Source organism: Aphelocoma coerulescens, chromosome 3, assembly GCF_041296385.1.
Source record: "Aphelocoma coerulescens isolate FSJ_1873_10779 chromosome 3, UR_Acoe_1.0, whole genome shotgun sequence".
Taxonomy (NCBI): domain Eukaryota; kingdom Metazoa; phylum Chordata; class Aves; order Passeriformes; family Corvidae; genus Aphelocoma; species Aphelocoma coerulescens.
The window spans coordinates 64,908,666-64,927,278 of NC_091016.1; the positions used below are offsets into that span (position 1 = coordinate 64,908,666).

The window sequence follows — 18,613 nt, forward strand, 5'->3', positions numbered from 1 at the left end:
CATCAGATGACATTGTTAAAAAACAATGTAAATGTTAGGATAAAGTATCTAGACTTCTTCCAAATCAGTATTTCAGGGACCAGAAAAGAGTTGAAAATTTTACAGTGCTCATGAAACATAACTTCATTCTTCTTTCTACCCCATTCTTCAAGTATAATGTTAATCACAGCTGTACAAGATGCTCAGTTTCACACGAAACCTTGCGTTTAATACTTCTCATTACTTATATTCTTGGTACTGGTTTGCCAAAAAATCTGAGCACTAAGGGGCTGCTTGTTTGGTTTTTTTTTTTTCTTTGCACTGAATGCTATCTGAAATGTAAGTGGAGCAGTAAGTAGAAGAAAAATAAGAAAATGTCTAGGTGACCCTCGAAATAGAAACTGGGGAGGAGAGCATACTGAGTTTAAAAAACAGGTGTAAAAATTGTTGCAGCCATTGTTTTTAGGACAGCATTTGCATCTGTGTGTTTCTAGCTTGTTTTGCACGTCTAATACAGCAGGAGAACAGTAGGTTATTTTTGGTGTTTAAAGTAATGTTACAGGTTGAGCATCAGGGCTTTATTGTGTAACATTGCATGCATGTACACATGTAGTGTGCTCCCAAAGGACTAGATTGTGTCAGACATTAAGAATGCAAACCATTTATGGGATTTTCATCCTTTTGTGCATCTGTTTTGCAAATACAGAACTCAAAGCTTTAAGGGGAGATTGTCCACTTGATAATCTCTTAGAAGAGGGGCTGTTAAGTGGTTTTGTACCACTTTCACAAATGTTATCCAATCCATCCAGCCTTATTTAAAATCTAATTTAGAAAATCCTTCTGCTTTACTATACAGCAGTAGAGTGGCTGATGTGAAGTTTGGCATAACTGAAATAGAGAATAATCATTTTTAGGATGCAGGAGAAATATGGTGCTTACAAGGTGAATCAGCCACTGGATTAACACATTTTCTCCATGAATGTCTTGAAGGTTTTAGGTTGTGTTTTTAGGTCTACCTGGTTGTGCCTCTTGTAAGGGTTTCCTTTATCTACCAGGTCCTGTCCTTTCAGCTATTGAATTTGTGTTAACTGACACAAGCATGGGAATGATGATTTTTTTTTTTTAATATTAATTAGTTTGGTATGAAAGCCATCCCTAAGAAAAAAAGTTAACCTACAAAGAAGATAATATTTTGCTAAAACAAGCTCTAACTGTAACATTGTTCTTAAAATAAGAAAAGCCAAACAACTCACACAAAATCATAACAAACAAAAAAAACCCCACCCAACTGTATAGTGGCACAGAAAAATCTCAGTATGAGGAAAAATTGATAATTCCATGCCATGTAGACAAAGAGAATAGTTAAATTCATGAAAATAATGAACTGAAGAAGCACTGCTTTGAAGTGTCAGTAGGTGAAAGATAATATAGGTGGAAATACAGGTGACTATTCTGCTGAGGTTAACTCTGTGAAGCAGAAACACTTCCTCTTTCAGACACCTTTGAATTTTTGACATCTTGAAGTTTCATCTTGTGATAGTGCTGGTGTAAACTGCATGTTACTGTGAATGCATTAACATTACAATTGAAATTCCAAGACTTTATGAGGCAAAAGGCTCATTAAGTTGTCCATGAATGTTCCTATGTCTAGTGCTGTTGTGAAAATTGTTTGAATTTGATTATGAATTACTTGATAGTAATAATGAAGTTAGGTAAACTGGAAAAGTACAGTGGTAGGGAGCTGCCTTTTTGTGAGGTTAACTTCATATGTCTGCTGCTTGGAAAACTGGATTAAAGAGATGTGAGGGTTGGAGCGAAACCTGCCAAAGGACATACCCCTTTGTAAGAGGTTAAATGTTTTGTTCACATTTTATACGTATTAGGTCACATATTATACCAAATTATGTTAATAACATCTGGGTCCCAGAAGACCAGTCTGACCAGCAACCTGGGGCATTGATGTGACACAGTATAGCCAGTTTTGAACACTTGGGCAGTAAATGCACTTGATGTGTCTTGAATATTTTGTATCTTGGGATATGGTGAGAGCAGTGTCATGCAGGAAGGACTTCATGTATTGACACTGCTGAGAGCTTCTCTATCTGTTATGTGTTGTCCTCTGCAAACAAATGTTTAGAGGGTCAAATAGGATTGTTCAGCTAACCAGTCTGTGTAGGACCATGTATTAATGGGCAAGCTGTGTGACCCTACATCCCACACCACACTCACTGTCCTTTCTTTTGTGGCATTCACTGTCTTTTGCCCAATGTCCTATCTCTTATTAAAGCACCTTATATTCCTTAAATCCATGGTCCCAAATGTCCTGCAGATGGTTCCCCCCCATATGGCACTTATATTTCCCCAAACCTGTGCCTTGTCTGGTGTCATTTGCTGCCAGGTGGCACACTGGGGAATGTTGGTCCAGCCTGCTGTTTGCAGTGTTTCTCTGGTGCCCTGGCACACCTCCCAGAATATGCTCAGATACAGCCAGGGCACATTGGGACCCCATCATCACCTGTGGTTTTCCTCACTTTTGCTATGGACCTGGAAGGTTTTCTGCAAGGGGCAGGTAGTATGGTGCAGGTACAGGGAGGTTGGATCAGAAGACTCCACCGTGGTGCCTTCCAACTTTACCCGTTCTGTGAATCAGAGGTGAGAAAGGAGGGGACCAGAGCTGTTGGAGAGAGGAGTGAGACAGGCAATGGGAAGAATGAGACTAAAGAGGTGGTCTCAGCTATATATAATGAATTACAGACTTGAGTCCAAATTCCATAATTTCCACAGCTTCTAGAGTTTTTGCCTCTGGAGACTGAAACAATTTCCTATTGCTGCTATGGATTAAGCTGCAATATGTATTTCACTTGAACAATAAAACAAAATTAAATTGTTTCCCTTAAAAAAAAATCTGGTTCTTGTAATCTTATGAATGACTCCATAGCTAACATTGGAAATATTTTATGTTCAGTGCTATTATACTTCTATAAGCAAAATGGTAGTGTTTTAACGACTTGTTTTCAGTAAAAATTCTCTTATAAAATGTGTGCGTTAGAATAGTGGTATAAAAAAGAAGCCACACAACAAATTCATCATAGTTGTGTGAGTTGGAAAATTCTGGGAAATGTATTTCCTCTGCGGTTGCATCGATTTAATGAAAACATCTGTATCTGTTAGAAGCAGCAGTAAGATTTCTTTTGGGCTTCTCTTTGGGGCTGTTAATGGGTGTGAGGAAATACACATCCCTAAGTGAGGTCTGCAGCCAGTCTAGTGAGGAGTGTGTGGGGGTCTCACGATGCACGAGTCAGGTCTCAGATAGAGGAGCTCTCCTGGACAGTCACGGATGAATCAGTCTGGTCTCTAGGGAAGTGGGTGATACCAGTGAGTGTGATGGTACCAAAGCCACATGGGCTTGTGGCCTAGGGCCCCACAGCTTTGCACAGATATCCAGTCCAGTTCTGCTGGTGAAAAGCATGACTGCATGTGTATTCTGATACCTGCCTTCAGACTGGGGGGAATGCAGTAAAACAGATTTTTTTTTTTCCTGGTATGGCCTACTTTTCATGCCTAGGGGGAATGCCTTGTCAAACTGGAAAAGCCTTTAGTTCCTTTCTCTCTGGTTCTGGCACAGTGATCTATCTTTCAGTGTAGTGAAGTGTGTCTGACCTACTGTTTTCATGCTTGTATCTTTTTTATAAAAAGACTTTTTTGGTTAAACCTGTATGGTGTTATGCTGTATTAGGCTGTGTTCTGGCTATTTTTTCCCCTTTTCTTTTTAGATACATGACATGACATCACAACTCACTTTTCTGTAACATTGCATTTCAATTTTGCCTTTAATTTGAAGTCTTAAAGCTATAATCAAAATAGTAAATAATAATAAATAGTCATAATAAGAACCCCCTTGTGGAAAAGGGTAGAAATAAGTTTCTCTTCCCCTACCCCCTTTTTTTTTTAATGCATTATCTGAAAAGGAGCTATTAAAAAGAAACAAAAGTCAACTCTACTTTGAGTTTTAGTTGAAATTTTGGAATTAAATACCATGAACTTCTCAACTATTATAGAATTGCCTTTTTCACTGTTTATTGTATACTACCATTTCTCTATGTCAAATCTCTTTTTGGAGGTCTGATGCAAATTCACTCATTGTCAACCAAAGGTACAATTTATAAATCAATTCACTCTAGCAATTTTCCATTTGATGTCAATATCTCAAGCTGGATTATTAAACCCATGAGAGCAGCTGTGCGATTCATGTGATTCACTGTGATCTGTTTCCTAGTATTACCAGGGTCTATTCTTTGCTGTATTTTTTTTAACCAGTTGGTAAAAGCTTTGGTTCTATCTTTAAATCAATATCGCAATTCAATATTAGTGTATAGCTGTTTCTTCTTCCCCCCTATCTTCTGAACTCCAGTTACTCTATATAGAGAGTTTTGTCTTTTTGGGAAAATCTTGTGTCACTATTACAGAAAATAGTAAAACCAAGAGTAGCTTTCACTTGTGAAGAGAGATAGTTTTCTTAAGTCTTAGAATAGGAGCTCACCATTGTCACCCTTGAGAATGGTGAGGCACTGGAACAAGATGCCCAGAGAAGTCATGGGTGCCTCATCCCTGGAAGTGTTCAGTGCCAGGCTGGATGGGACTTTGAGCAACTTGGTCTAGTGGAAGGTGTCCCTGCCCATACTGGGGGGTGGAGGGAGGGATGTGGAAATAGATGATTTTTAAGGTCCCTTCCAACCCAAACCATTCTATGGTTCTAAAAGTAATTAAAAGGGAAGCTGCCATCTACGTTTTGGTGCTGTGTATGGCACAGCTGTGATAGCCCTGTGTTCTGTGCTGCCTAGCTAAGTGTCCCATCCTGAATGTTTGCCAGAAAGGGGTAACTTAAGTAGTGTAAGAGGAAAGATGACACATCGTGCTTCCTTCTGTAGGCTTCCTCAAGCCTTCGACCATCTCTGCTTCGACCTGACTTCTGTGGCACTTTCTTTCATGAACCTCTTCACCTTTGCCTGAACCTGTGTATGGATGTTGAATATTCATTGCATACTGCTATGTGAAGAATCACTCCTTTATTGCTTGTTTGGACCTGTTGCATGCTTGCTTCACCGTCTTTCTGATTCCTGTATTGGAAGAGATGATGTGCAATCAGTGTTCTTTCTGGCCACTTCTGGCTTTATATGCATTTATCATGTCCTTCTCCCCAAAGTATTTTCTTCTGTAAAACTTATTCCATGGCTGCTTAGTTTCATAAAAATATTTTTGAAAGAAAATATTGAGTAAATTTTTCTGGTTTTTGTAGAGAGAAGTCTTGCCTTACAAAACTTCTGAAGTATTGGAAGCGTTCAGCAAGCTATTTTGACTCTTCCTGAACATACTTCATGACTGTGAAGTGCTAAAGCTTAGATTTGTCCTCAGATTTACTGTCTGGACCAAGGTAATAGGCACTGCCAGAATGGTTGCAATCAGTGGCTTTGTAGGGAGGACTGATAAAAAGTGTAGCATAACACAAGGGCTGTCAGTCTGAGATTGTATCTATACTGAGCATCTAAAAGCTAAACTGTAGTCTCTGTTTCCCTTCTGGTCAGGATAGCTTACAACCCAAATTTACCAACAGATTCTTTTATTACAAGGTAAAGCTTTCAATTTTGTGTTTAAAAAAAAAGCTAAGGGGTTTATGGATGGATTTGAATGGAATGAATGGATTTTTTTGAGGTAATGTGAGTGCATGTGTACGGAGCCTGTTTTTGCAGGCTAAATATGCTAGTTGGAAATACTGAAAATAGAAACAAGTTGCAAAAGCCTTTCTGTCCAACTGTCGGTCGGGGGGGGACAGTAAAGCACTCATCGAGGCTGAAGGCTTCACCATTTCCCTCTGTCCTGCTGTGACCTTAATGAGAGCGCTGCTCCTTGCATCCCGGCTGGCAGGCAGAGCCCAGCAATTTGTCTGGTACCATTCCTGTGTGGTGGGGCAGACTGACAAGAAACTTCTGTACCATTCTGCCTGCTCTTGGCAATGCCTGTCCTCAGCAAAGCCGTACCTAGTGCCTGGTGAGGCAGCACATTGTGCCTGCTTCATTGGGATGCAGGTGCTTAGACAAAACCATAGAAGAGTTGCTTACAGTTGACTACATGAGGAGAGCTTACTTTGTAAACAACCTGGTTTAGGCAGGAGACATTTTTTCATGGTGATAATAAGGAGCTCTTGCTCTTTGATTCTGTGTTGGTTTTTTTTTTTTTAAGTTATTGATACTTCAGATGGTGACGGTGTTATGACTAATTGTGAAATTACGTGAGAGTAAAAAGTGGAATAAGGAAGTTTTTTCACATTTGTACTAGACAATAATACAAAGATCTCTTGAAGGCATTTTCTTGGAAAACGAAGACCTTTGAGCTGTTTTCTGGCCCGTAAAAGTGGCTCACACCAGTTGATAGCTAAACTTTTGTTTTGGGAACTTTTGGAAAGATAAATGTGAAAACATTGATGATAGCTAACTGATGCCATGAAGATTTTTTGCCTTTTCTTTTATACCCCTCTTATACCTTTTTTACAACTTCTGTATTCCTAGTGCTTTTTGCCTACATTCTTGGACTTGTTTGTCAAGCTGAGAGACTAAACATTTTAGAAGCTTCGTAGCTAGGGATCAGTGTGCCCCAGACCCCAAGGTCCTCTCCAGAACTCATTCTGTAAACCAAGATAGAACCATCCAGGGGAAGGCTCCTCGGGGAGGGGAGCTCACTTGAGCCTCTCATTGGGGAATCTTTGATAGATATGCTAATTAGTAAGACCTATAATGTTATACCAGATCTTTTAGGGTGTGCATTTTGCAGGGTGCATCTTGATGCATATGACCTGGACGTGTGCACCTAAGGATCCTTAAAATAAATACCAAGGTAAAATCCCTTTTCCCCTTCTAACCGTGTATGACTCTTGATTTTAAGACCAGGAAAAGGCATCATAACAATCAGGCATGTGGATCCTAGAGAGTCAGTTCTTACCTAGGCTCAAATTATTAGTGAAATAAGTTTCTACTGACTGCTCCAGATTTAATTTTTTATCCTCCTTTTATAGAACTTTGAATTCCATTGTTAAAGTCATCCCTGGTTCTGTTTATAATACTGTAGGGGGAGAATGGCATCTGATGTTTCTGTGAAAAACCTTCCCACTGTGTCCTAAATTAAAGAAAACTGTGTATTTATTTTCTTCTCCTTGAACTTTTCTTATTGCTTTTCACCCTGTATCTGTCCTACTGAGCTGCTTCAGCTTTTGGCTGCCTTGCAAACCCTTTTTCCCTATTTTCATTTGCCTTCTCAGATGCTGGTTCATCTGCTTATGAAGTAGTTATTTTCTCTTTCTAGTGTTCATTTGCTGCCTTGATTCCCTCCTGCTTTTTCTTTGATTAATTTCTTCCAGTCCTGGAAATAGAAGAAATGATGGGAGGAAGCTATCACAGTGACTGTTATAAAATGATGTGGAATATGAATGATGGTATAAGGGCACATACCGTGGGGTATGCCGAAGATTCTCACAGAACTGATCATCTTTCAATGCTTGGGAGGGATGAAGTTGATGTGTGCAAGGAATCTTTGGATACTAAAAGTGGCAACAATATAGATCCTGAAGAGGAGACCAGAATAAGAGTGACTTTTTTAGGTGGTCAGTTTTAAGGTGATGAGGCAAAGGTGACTTCAGCAATCCTATTCTAACCGGCTGTCCAAGGTCCCAGGGAGCCCCTTAATGGGATGAGGGTTGTAGTTGAACCTTGGTTCTGCCCTGATGCCAGGTGCTGCCTGCTTGTTAGAGTTGCCCAACCCAGAGTAGAGTACATGATCATCATAATGCTTTATTTCCTTGAGACAGTGAGCAGTGACCTCCATGTTCCTGCTACGTGAAGGAAAAGGTCTTATACTTGTGAGTTCTTCCGCTGTTTAAGTGGCTTGTGCTCCTCCCATTTCCTGGTGTTAACTTTTGGCATTTTATGAGCTGTCCTGAGAATCTGTTCAAGTTCTTGAATGTGTAATCTCTGTCACATTCCAGCTTCCCCTCCCCGTGCCTTCCTCAGTTCCTTGCCCTATCTCCTCTTCCCTGCTCTCCGCCCCCTCTGCCCTGCTATGTCGGAGTGTATAGACTCTGTGTAGAGACTCTGGTATCACAAGACAAGAGAGTGAGGGAGGAAAGAAGAGGTGGTGAGTTAGCTGTGCCTGTAATACATTAGTTAATTGCTGCTTTATGGTAGGTCAATTGTTTTGGTAAACGCAGAAGTTGAGGGGAAAGCCTGAAAGTGCTTAACGACTCTGCTCACAAAACACACCTCTCTAGTTCTTGGGGAGTCAGGTATGTCCTGCTCAATGGCTGACATCTCTCGACAATAGAAATGTTAATTCTTCCTGAATAGTAAACTGATAGTTACGGCTTGGACCCAAACCTCACCCTTAACTCCCTCAAAGTTGTTTCTCTATTCCCCTCAATTCTTATACAAAATAACTTTCTTAATGGAAACCGATTACTATCAGTTTAATCAGAGATTGCTATCGGTGAAAATCCGTAAGTGTAAGCTCTGTCCTAATGTTTTTGCATGAATGCAAGGTATTGAATGTCTTCTAGGGTGCTTTTTTTCGTGGTGGTTATTTTAGACAGAGAAGTCTAGACAGTTCTTAGGATCTATTGCACATCTCTACACCTGCCAAAATTTGGGGGGGAGTTTTGTTCAAATTACACTGCTGTTCCTCAGAAATGTTTTCACAACATGCATAACACTAGCTGGACTAGTCTGTCTCTCACTCTCCTTCCCCCAAAAAATCTCTGCTACTAGTGTTCTAAAACTTGAATAATATTCTGCAATTGCTATTTTTACTTCTACCTTTCCTCATTCTCTAACAATTATGTAAATAGGGAGGACATACTTTTGTGCATGGTTTTGCTGTATGCCAAGAAAAAATGTAAAGATTTCACATATATGATTGAGGCAAGTGCTTTTTAAAAACATTTTTGAGTCGAAAATGAATAGATTAGCTTTGAGAAAGCCTCTTCAGTGGATAAAGGAGATAGATATAGATACCTTTTTCAATGTCAGTCTTAATTGTATTTTTTTTCAAAAATACAGAAAACTACTTTCTTGCTTGAACCTGCTAATAGTGCACTTACTGGCATGTAAGAAAGTACCTTTCTAAGTAATGTAAGAAATTATCTAAGTAATTTCGACTTGCTTTTTATAGTTTTTAGTTCATCTAAGTTCTTCAGCAATATCTGGACATTGCAATCAGCAATACCAAGTCTCCATAAGGCTCTGAAGTTCATGGAGAAAATACATGGAAACAATATAGATGTTTGGAATAAGGAAAAAACGAGCTACTAGACTACTAGTGACATTTGAATGCAGATTTTAAAACTTTGCTTAAATATTATTAAAATTTATTGAACTGGGTCATGAGTCCTTTTTCCTCCCTTCTCCCTTCCCTCTTGGAAGTGTGGTTTGCACACGATGCTTTTGATTTGCGTATGATGTTTAAACATTTCGTTCATATGATGGAAAATTAAACGATTGGCTATAAAATGTGGTTGCAATCTCAATTAAAATGTTTAATATTTCCCCCTGTGTTTCTCAGTAAAAGTAATAACAATGTTTCTAATTTTGGTAAGCTCATCTTAAACTATCTACCAATACATGAGTTTATGGGTCTGTTTTCACTTCCTGTTTTGCATAGTTTTGGTCACTTAATCTTAAATACTTGTCTAGCTGAGCAGCTGGGCCACTGTGTTGGCTGTTCTGAGTCAAAATTTGTGCAATTTTGCAGTATCTTATTTTGTAAAATATAGTCCTACAGTTAGATTGTAAAAATATTGTTTTTAAGGACTCTTAATTAAAATTTTTTATAAAAGTAGCCTTTCAAGTTGTAGTAGACCTTCAAGAATGGGCAATCATGAGTTAAAGCAAAGGCAGCTAAAAGCCACAGTTGTATTTTTTGGGGAGTATATATACATCTGAGTCTCCATGTTTTAGTAGAGAATGGAGTTCTAGAAAGGATAGCAGGCAAAAGCCACACTGCATCAAAAAAACCCTTAAAAAATAAAATCTTAACTGCATGCTGAGTGAAGTTTTTTTTATTTTAGGTGTTTGTGTAGCTTGTACTGGAAACTATGGGCTTACAAGAGCAAATGATGGGAAACAGTTGTCTGCAAGGCAGCAATAAAAATTGGGAATGCCAAATATGTGCACTGTATGTCAGCCTTGGTTGTGAATTTCTTTGAAAAAATAAATTGTTAAACAATGAAAGCCAGGTTTTTTTTATTATTTTTCCTGGGAAAAGAGTTTGTATAGGCTAAGGGGGAATTTGGTGCCTGTGGGAAAGAGAACAGTGGGCTCAATTTACAAAATTTGTGCAGCTTTCTGAAGACATAAGGGAAGAAACAAGAGTGCACCCTGAACAACTGTAGCCCTGGGAGACTCTGCTAGTCTTGCATGCGGGTTTTCCCGTTCATAATTGTGCTTAAAAATCAAGCTGCGTGCACTGGTAGCTCTGCACGGGGAGGAGTCGAGTTTGTTCAGCCAGATGTTGATTTGCTCTAATAATTAAGCTTACTCGAGTCATGTAAAGGGGTGTCTCTGTCCTCATTAACTTGAAAAGGCAAGTGGTGTGCGTTTAGTCAGCCTGTGCCTTTGGGAGCCCATCCTCTGCACATCTGCTGTGAGCAGGCACTGCAAGGGAGCAGCGGCTGCTCCTGCCGCTGTTGGAAGTGAGTATGGGACTCCTCAAACCCCCTTTGGGATTTGTGTCAAGTGTTTTCTTGGTGGTAGAGTGTGCTGGGAGTGCTTGTTTTGCAGGCTGCTGCTGCGGCTCCACAAGTGGAACTGAGTGCTGGTCTTTTGGCTCTTATTTCTGTGTAGTTCAGGATGCTGTTCGTGTTTCTCATCTGCTGTGTTCGGTATCCTGTCCATCTCAATGGTTTCCTTTTGAGTCAGTGTTGTGCATAAACATCCTTTATTCAACTAAAGGCTCACCTCCTTTTAAAAAGGAATGGTGAAACAATGTAGCTGTTGTGGAGCATACAAAGTAGATGTCAAATGTGTAATCTGAATTTTTGCTCATGTCAACTGTTTTAAATGAATGTGGTGTATTCCTATGAAGCAGACCTAATTGTGGCTGTTCTTTTTGCTCTACCCAGTATGTTGAAGGGGAACAGAGTAACAAGAGCACCGCAACATCTTTAAAATAAAACATCCATCCAAATTCCCCCCCAAGATTATTGCTGCTTGCAGGCTCTTAAACAGCAGAGGAAATAAGAATACACAAGGAAACAGGATTAACACATGAAGCTTAGTAAAATTAGATGAAAACCAGAAACACTTTCTGTAATCACTTGGGAAAACCTACTGTAGAGAACAGGATCATAGAATCACAGTTTCAGGGGAGGATTTGGGGGATATTTCTGGGACAAAATAGTCTAAACTGTTTTAAAAACACTTCAAGATAGAAAAATGAATTAGATTTCTTAGTGGTGTGTGTTGTTGATCCTTACCAAGGGGAAGCAATAGCTGCTTCAGGAAGCTACAGGGTCTTATAAATCAATGTAATAATGATACTTGATCCAAACATCCTTTTGATTGCTTTGCCTTTGTGTTTTATTTTTTTGTTAATTTTCCTTGTCATTTTATGCTTTTGTTTTTTTGCTTGATTAACTAGGCTTTGGGCAAGATCTTTGCTCTTGCCTTGGATTTTTTTCTTTTTTTTGACAGTTGTTATTTTTTTGTTGTTGTTCTGGATGCCCCTCAGGGTTTGGGTTACCCTGATGTGTATGTCCCTTGGTCACTTTGCCTGTGCAGACAACAAAGGTACGTTCTTACTGGCTGAGCTTGATCTACAAGGACCAGGCAGGTTGTGCATTGACTTAGGTAACCCAAAGATCCCCATAATTTATGTGCTCTGTTTCTATGCTCCCGTGGTACAACCTCAGTCACACTGCAAATTTATTTCATAATTCTGCATTGTACATTGTATGAACTTAAAATTTCTTCCTTTTGCAAGGTGGTTTTTTTGTGGGTTTTCTTTGGTGTTTTTTTTGGTGTTTTTTTTTTTTTTGTTTTGTTTGTTTTTGGTTTTTTTTTGTGGTGGTGGTTTTCTTGGTTTTGTTTTTGTTTTCCTTTTGTTTTGTTTGTTTGTTTCTGATGCCCCCTTGTCTCACTTTTGTGTTTTGGTAGGCCTGGATGATTGCCTGCAGCAGTATGTCCATAAATTTGAACGGGAGAAGATAAATGGTGAACAACTGTTACAGATTTCTCACCAGGACCTTGAAGACTTAGGTATCTCAAGGATTGGACACCAGGAACTGGTTCTAGAGGCTGTGGATCTCCTGTGTGCACTGGTTAGTTAAGTGGTGAACAGATATGCAACGAATTCCTTAAAGTGCTTTTTTGGGTGAATAACCAAAGCAAGATTGATGAAACCAGAATACCTTTGTCTCTTGCTTTCTGTTACACATCACAATAGAAGAAAACAGTAAGAATTTGTTTAATTCTTGCAAGTTTTGTATTAATAGCTCTTTAACTTTTTCCTGATAAGAGGCAACTTTAATTCATTTGGTTGCACTTCCAAAGGAAGATGTCTGAATGACATTGTTAGATCTTGTGGCTCCTGTCAGTGAACAGTTTGTCTCAGAAGACAGAAGGCACACTGTTGAAACGACAGGTGATAGAAGTTCCTCACATCAGTTGAAATGGATTTAGGGTAATTCCGTAGCAAACATTGGAAGTGAAGAAAAATTAATTCTTGAAATGAGGAATGTTTAGCCACCTCAGTTACAGTCTAGTTGAACTTTCATTGGATTCAGAACTTAAGCTGTTCCTTTGTCCTACTCCTGATATATAACTGCAGATACTTGGAAAACAAATATATTCTGAAAAGAATAAATATGTATTGGATTGTTTTACTAGCACAGGCTTTATTTAAAAGCCATAGTTTGGTCACAGTCTTGAAGGCCTGTTTGATGTAATGCAGTGTAATGAGCACCAGAGGTATATGTAATTACATCAGGGAGGAGGGTGGGAAAGCCTGCCTGATGATTCCTTGGCCAGAACTGGCCTGTCTTCCCTACATTAGGCAAGGCTTGCAGCAGCAAGCATATGTTTCTTAAAATGGAGAGTCTTTATTGCCTGTGTGATAACGTGTTTTATTTGCTGCAGAGAGGTGCTACAGGGAGTGTTCCTACTCCACAACCTGGAGCAAATTGTACTGAAAGAGGCATATGTAATGAAATCTCTTCAAATGATCTAAAATGATTCTCAAAAGAGTTACTCTTATACTTGAAAGACATTTTATTTCCTTTATGTATTTGATCTACCAAAAATTTTTAACATTAACTTGAAAACCTAATAGAAGAATGTAACTAGACTGAAAAGCAGTTAATGGTGTGGGAAAGAACTTGTTGGGCAAGTGCAGGGGTCTGGTGAGTTAGTAAATGTAGTGTGGGCTGTCTGTGGTCCTGACTGAAGTAATCTATGTGGAAGTCCCCAAAGGCACTATTTTATTCTCTTAAAAAAATTAGAATAAAGTGAACAAAGCTGGACAACTGCCAGAACCTAAAGCTGTCCTTTATCTCCTACAATTTCCTTCTAATTTCCTTTGTAGACAAAAGTTTTGACCTCAGACCCATTTCTGGAAATCCTTTGTGAAATGCAGCTCAAGTTAATGGATTGGACAGATATTGCATATTACAGCTGAGATGTCCTTGTTCCCTTTTTAAGAGGTGAAGGAAGAATTCCCGTGTTTTCAGTATGCCCTTTGCCACCTTCTTGATGCCTGTTCCCTTGAGTTTTTGGAATTGCATAGAATCACTACTGATTTTGTTTCCAAGGGGTTACTAAATGCTAGTGACAGCTAATTTTTTTTGTTGTTTCTTCTTTTTGTGCAAGAGAGAGGTTTTCTGATTCCACTGTGTTAGTTCTTTGAAAGTGGGAATGTTTATTGTTTAGTGACTATTTTGTATGTATGCTGACACTTGCCCAACTTTTGGGGCCTTGTAAGCAAAGCAGCTATTTTTTTGCCTGTTTCTTTATCTTTTTTTTTTCCTTTTCTTCCCCCTTTTTTGACCCCACTGGCACCCCCACTATGCTGTCAGCTCCCACAGTGGAAGTGTGGCATTGGCTGGGCCAGCCTGATGTCACTCTTTGAAGGCTGTCATTCTTGGCAGAGAAAGGCTGAGAGGGGGTTTTGGTGGTTTCCCAGTCCTGGAGTTCTCTAGAAGAATTTCCTTTTTTATCTAGTTTTGCTTTGGCAGTTTCCCAGCTGAGTTTCCTTCAGATCAGTGCTTTGGTTCCCTCACACCACAAGAACACATGTGGCTCTAAATACAGTGAGGAAACTCTCTTTGGAACATCTTCCTCCTGCAGTGTCTCTTTTCAAGCATTCACCACCATTCCAGCCTCAGTAATCAGTCACTAAATAAAAGGTGAACATAGTCCTTTCCTTGAGAAAGGACACCAAATGCGCCTGATTTTTTTAATTTAGGTTTTATAGGCATTGGATACTATTTGGCAGCACTGAGCTAAAAATATGAAAGTAAGTTTCTGGTGTGAAAGAGAAATTAATGCATCTTTCTCTACTGCTTTGGTGATGAAGCAGTGTTCCCTCATGTCCTCGTAGCAGTGGCTGCATATGCAGCATCCAGAAGAGTCAGCAGGAGAGTGTGGACTGGGATAGAAAATGAAGGTTTCCTCTGAGCACACATTTCTGTTACTCTTGAGCTGGTCTAATAGAGTTTTCTGAACAGGTGTTGAAGACTTTTTTGAGGAATTTAGAGGATGTGTCAAAGGACCTGAATTCCCCATAGGGGAAAAAAATCATCAACTTCCAGCTTTTTGTGGCTAGTATCTGCTTGGTGTGTGGGGGGGAAAGGGATGGAAGAAAGATCATGTTTCCTTATTGATTGAAGTATTTGGGGAAGGGGGGAACAAACATACACAACTTTGCTTTTCAAACCACAAAAGCAGGGACAGAAAACAAGCCTTTGAGGGCTCAATGAACATAAAACAATGCAAGCAGGAAACTATGCAAATATTTTCACTTTTCATGTGTTCTTTGGATTCGATTTCTGAATCTTTGCCTGCACTGTATGATGGGAGCATTTGGAAACAAAAGAGCAGTGGATTTTTCTTGAAGTTAGAATGAAGACCTACTAATTATATACAATTAAAAAAAAAAAAACAAAACCAAACCCGAAAAAACCCATAAACCAAAAAAGAACATAGTCGTGCCTTTGATAATTTTACTGGTAGTAATGTTCTGCCAGCATATTTGCAGTGTAACAAAATATAACATCATAACATGAAATAAAACATGCATACATGAAGACTTACCCTTTAGGCCCTAATCACTGTCAATGGGTATCTGTGCACTGACACATAAGATTTCATTTTTTTAGAGGTTTCAAATTATGTGTTGTTTATTAGGAAATTTGCTACTCCAAAGGATTTTTTAGAACACATTTTTGTTAAAAGGGAGCAAGAATGGGTGACTGTGACAGTACCTTGTGTTAACTCTACTGTTTATATAGGCCTGTAGTGACTTGGATCAGCTTCTGAGCAAGTATTTGAACTGGTTTTATTAATTTTTTTTCCCAGAGCAGGTTTTCAGTTCAGTCAGCCAGCATGTCCAACTCATCACATTGCAGCATGTGAACATGGCTGTGAAAGGGAAGGGGATGCTGTCCCTGAGCAGTGGCAGAGCTCTTCATCAGGCCAGTTCATCTCTGAAATAACTGCTCTGCTTTTTTGACTTCAGTTAGTGTGGTGGTTTGTTTTTTTTTTTTTTTTTTTTTTGTTTTTTTTTTTTTTTTTCTTGTTATGTTGGCTGCCCGACCTTGAGCCCTCATTTGGTTAAATTAGTTTTTCTCATTAAATGTGATGGAGTTTAGAAGGAGTGCTCTCATGTGCTCTCTCCTGCACGTGTGGGTGCTGCCTCTCCTCCAGCCCTGCATGTGGCTCCCCAGGTTAATGAGTAATAGCCTGGGAATGTTTGACATTGGGTGCTCTTGACCGCTGGCTTCAGCCTGTGTTTAGATTAAAACAACTTTGATGTTTAAAATCAGGAGCGATAGTAAAATGTAACCTCTTCTTTGGTTCATGAGCAACATCTAAAACCTTTTGGTTGCTTAAATAATAATTTGTTAACTCTTGTAGCCTTAGTCCTGTGGAAATATTTCAAGAAAAGCCTGCTAAGATTTTCACTTCAGCTATGTGTCACTGTGAAGGCTATTTGGTGTGCTGCCACAATATCAACATTCCTATCTGTTGTGAATTGGGACTACAGTTCTATGACAAGTTAAATTAATCCAAGTCAGCTGCTGTCTCCACCCCCTCCTGTCCTCTGATTAGTGATCTTTTGTGTTTGCACTCACCTGACCCTGAAGTGAGTTACTTCAGGGAGCTAAACCAAGGGATTAGATTTCTTTGTATTATTTAGATCCCCAAGCTAGCCCTCCCAAGAGACTGGACCTTGCAAGTGAAGGAGCAGGAATAGTTGGTGATGTGAGAGCTGGTCAAGACACTTTCAGCTTGGATAGAAGCATTGCTGTATCTGGTGAAGGGGCAAAATGTTTTATGTGTATCAGAGCAGACAGGCGAGGAGACTGGCGTGCCTGTGGAGCAGAGGTCTCTTGGGTTGTGATGATGCATATTTCCGGGAAAGTTCATCCATGAGGGATGATGCAAAGTTGGATAATTTGGTGTCCTGGTACTGAAGAGCTGCATGCCCTGTGGTGTGCTGCATAGGTGTAGTGCTTTCCTAGGGCACAAACTGCTGGTTTAGCAGTGGGCGTGCACTCTGTGGCCTCTTTGGGGGAAGCGTAGGAGAGCTTAGAGCAGGGACCTAGAGCTTGGCTGTGATGTGGCTCTTGAGAGTCTGTTGGGGACACCAGCTGCAGTTATGAGCTGGAGCCCCTGCATCCCTAGAGGCAACATGTGTTGCTGAAGTCTCCTTCAAAACTCAGAACTACTTGACAGAATTCTTTAAAAACTACCTGACCTTGAAGAGTTGCATCAGACTCACCTGTGGTATGAATAAAGTGAAAGAGGTGTGATAAGGGGTATGTGAATGTTTAAGGCCAAATCCAAAATCTTACCTGGTATATCAACACGTGTCCTCTTAAATGCTGGTGCCATGTCTAATCTCAAACACCCACAGGTAGTTGGCACAGTTTCTGCCCCTGAATGAAAGAGGGAAAGATCTGGAGATAATTATATGAAAACTTTAAAGTTCTGATCAGAGTGATTAGGTGGTTATACCTCTGCACAGGAAAAGTGTTTTCTGTCCCTTTGTGAAAGCAGGGGGTCAGCATCCTCTACTTCCCCTCTTTAAGGGGAGGAATTCTGATATGTGGCTGCTTTCTTGTGGTCATAGGAATTTGCCCCACATCCAGATGTGTTTGTGGAAAAGTATTCCTTCAAGTAGACTAATATGCAATCCTCTGAGAGGAGGAAAAAACTAACTTCAAGAAATGCATCCAAACAATGCTCTGTGCTGCTGGGGGTCTTTTTGTGTTTTGTTGTTGTTTTTATTAAAATTAAAAGGTGGTAAGTTCACACATCTCAGTGTGCAAGTACTTTAAAATTGTTTAGTAATCCAGATCTTTCCCTTTCTGTGATCCTGGAAAATTTAAGGATATCCTTTGCATTTTTTAAAATTGGACACATCCTTTCAACCCCTACTCCTGGCTGCACATGAAGGGTATTTCCTTGCCAAGAGGTAGAGGAGGGAGGCACTTTTGTAACTTACACCCACTGGGATCTTACCCTTAGGAGGTAGTAGTATTTTAAAGGTAGCTGCATAGCTGAAACCTCTCCGTACTCTGTGGAGGTGTTTCTTTGGGTCAAAGATTCTGTCTCACATTTTGTAAATGACTTAATCTGAAATATTCCAGCCTGTTTTACACATGCTTCACCCTGGAGGGAATGGAGCCACAAGTCAGCAGTGTGCCCTAGCAGCATCCTTGTCTGCATTAACGGGAGAGGGAGGGGAGTGTTCATAACCCTTTAGTGGTCACTCATTAGTCTAAATAGGCCCCCTGCCCCTAAGTACAGGAAAGGTAAGGAGAAACCAGAGCAAGATCAGTGGAGGGCTCTCAGCTTGGTCAGGGCTGGAGTACTTGCCCTTGAGGAGAGGCTGAGGGACTGGGACTTCTTCAGCCTGGGAAAGAGATGGCTCCAGGGAGATCCAGCAGCAGCTCCCCAGCACCCACCATGGTGGGTAACAGTTGTCAGGATGGGCTGTGCATGGCAGAAGTTGAAACAAGAGATTCAGGCTGGATATAAGGAAACATTTTCTTACTCTGAGGACAGTCAGACCAGGTGGATCAGGCTGCCCAGAGAGGTTGTGCAGTCTCTGTCCTTGGAGATTTTCAAGACCTGACAAGACAAAATCCTGAATAAGCTGGTCTGAGCTCACAGTTGAGCCTGCTGTGAGCAGGAGGTTGGTCTGAGACCTCTGAAGCTCCCCTTCAGCCTGGGCGGTGCTGTGATCCTGAGTGGAGGTATTAGGAACTCCTGGAAAATAGGAATTGAATGGAATTAAAATTTGGTTTAGTTGGTTTAGATTTTTGAGTGGGAAAGTAGAAAGAGTAGTTATTTGTCTTGGTTTGGTACCCAAGAGA

At 40.0% G+C, this 18,613-nt stretch overlaps 1 protein-coding gene across 1 annotated transcript in view; it reads left to right on the top strand.

The window, feature by feature from the left end:
- Positions 1 to 18,613, top strand: part of CNKSR3 (CNKSR family member 3) — a 52,571-nt gene that overhangs the window by 13,082 nt on the left and 20,876 nt on the right. Inside the window, exon 2 of the mRNA XM_069010639.1 lies at positions 12,171 to 12,334. Coding sequence (XP_068866740.1) covers positions 12,171 to 12,334 — 164 coding nt within the window. The remainder of the gene's footprint in view (positions 1 to 12,170; positions 12,335 to 18,613) is intronic.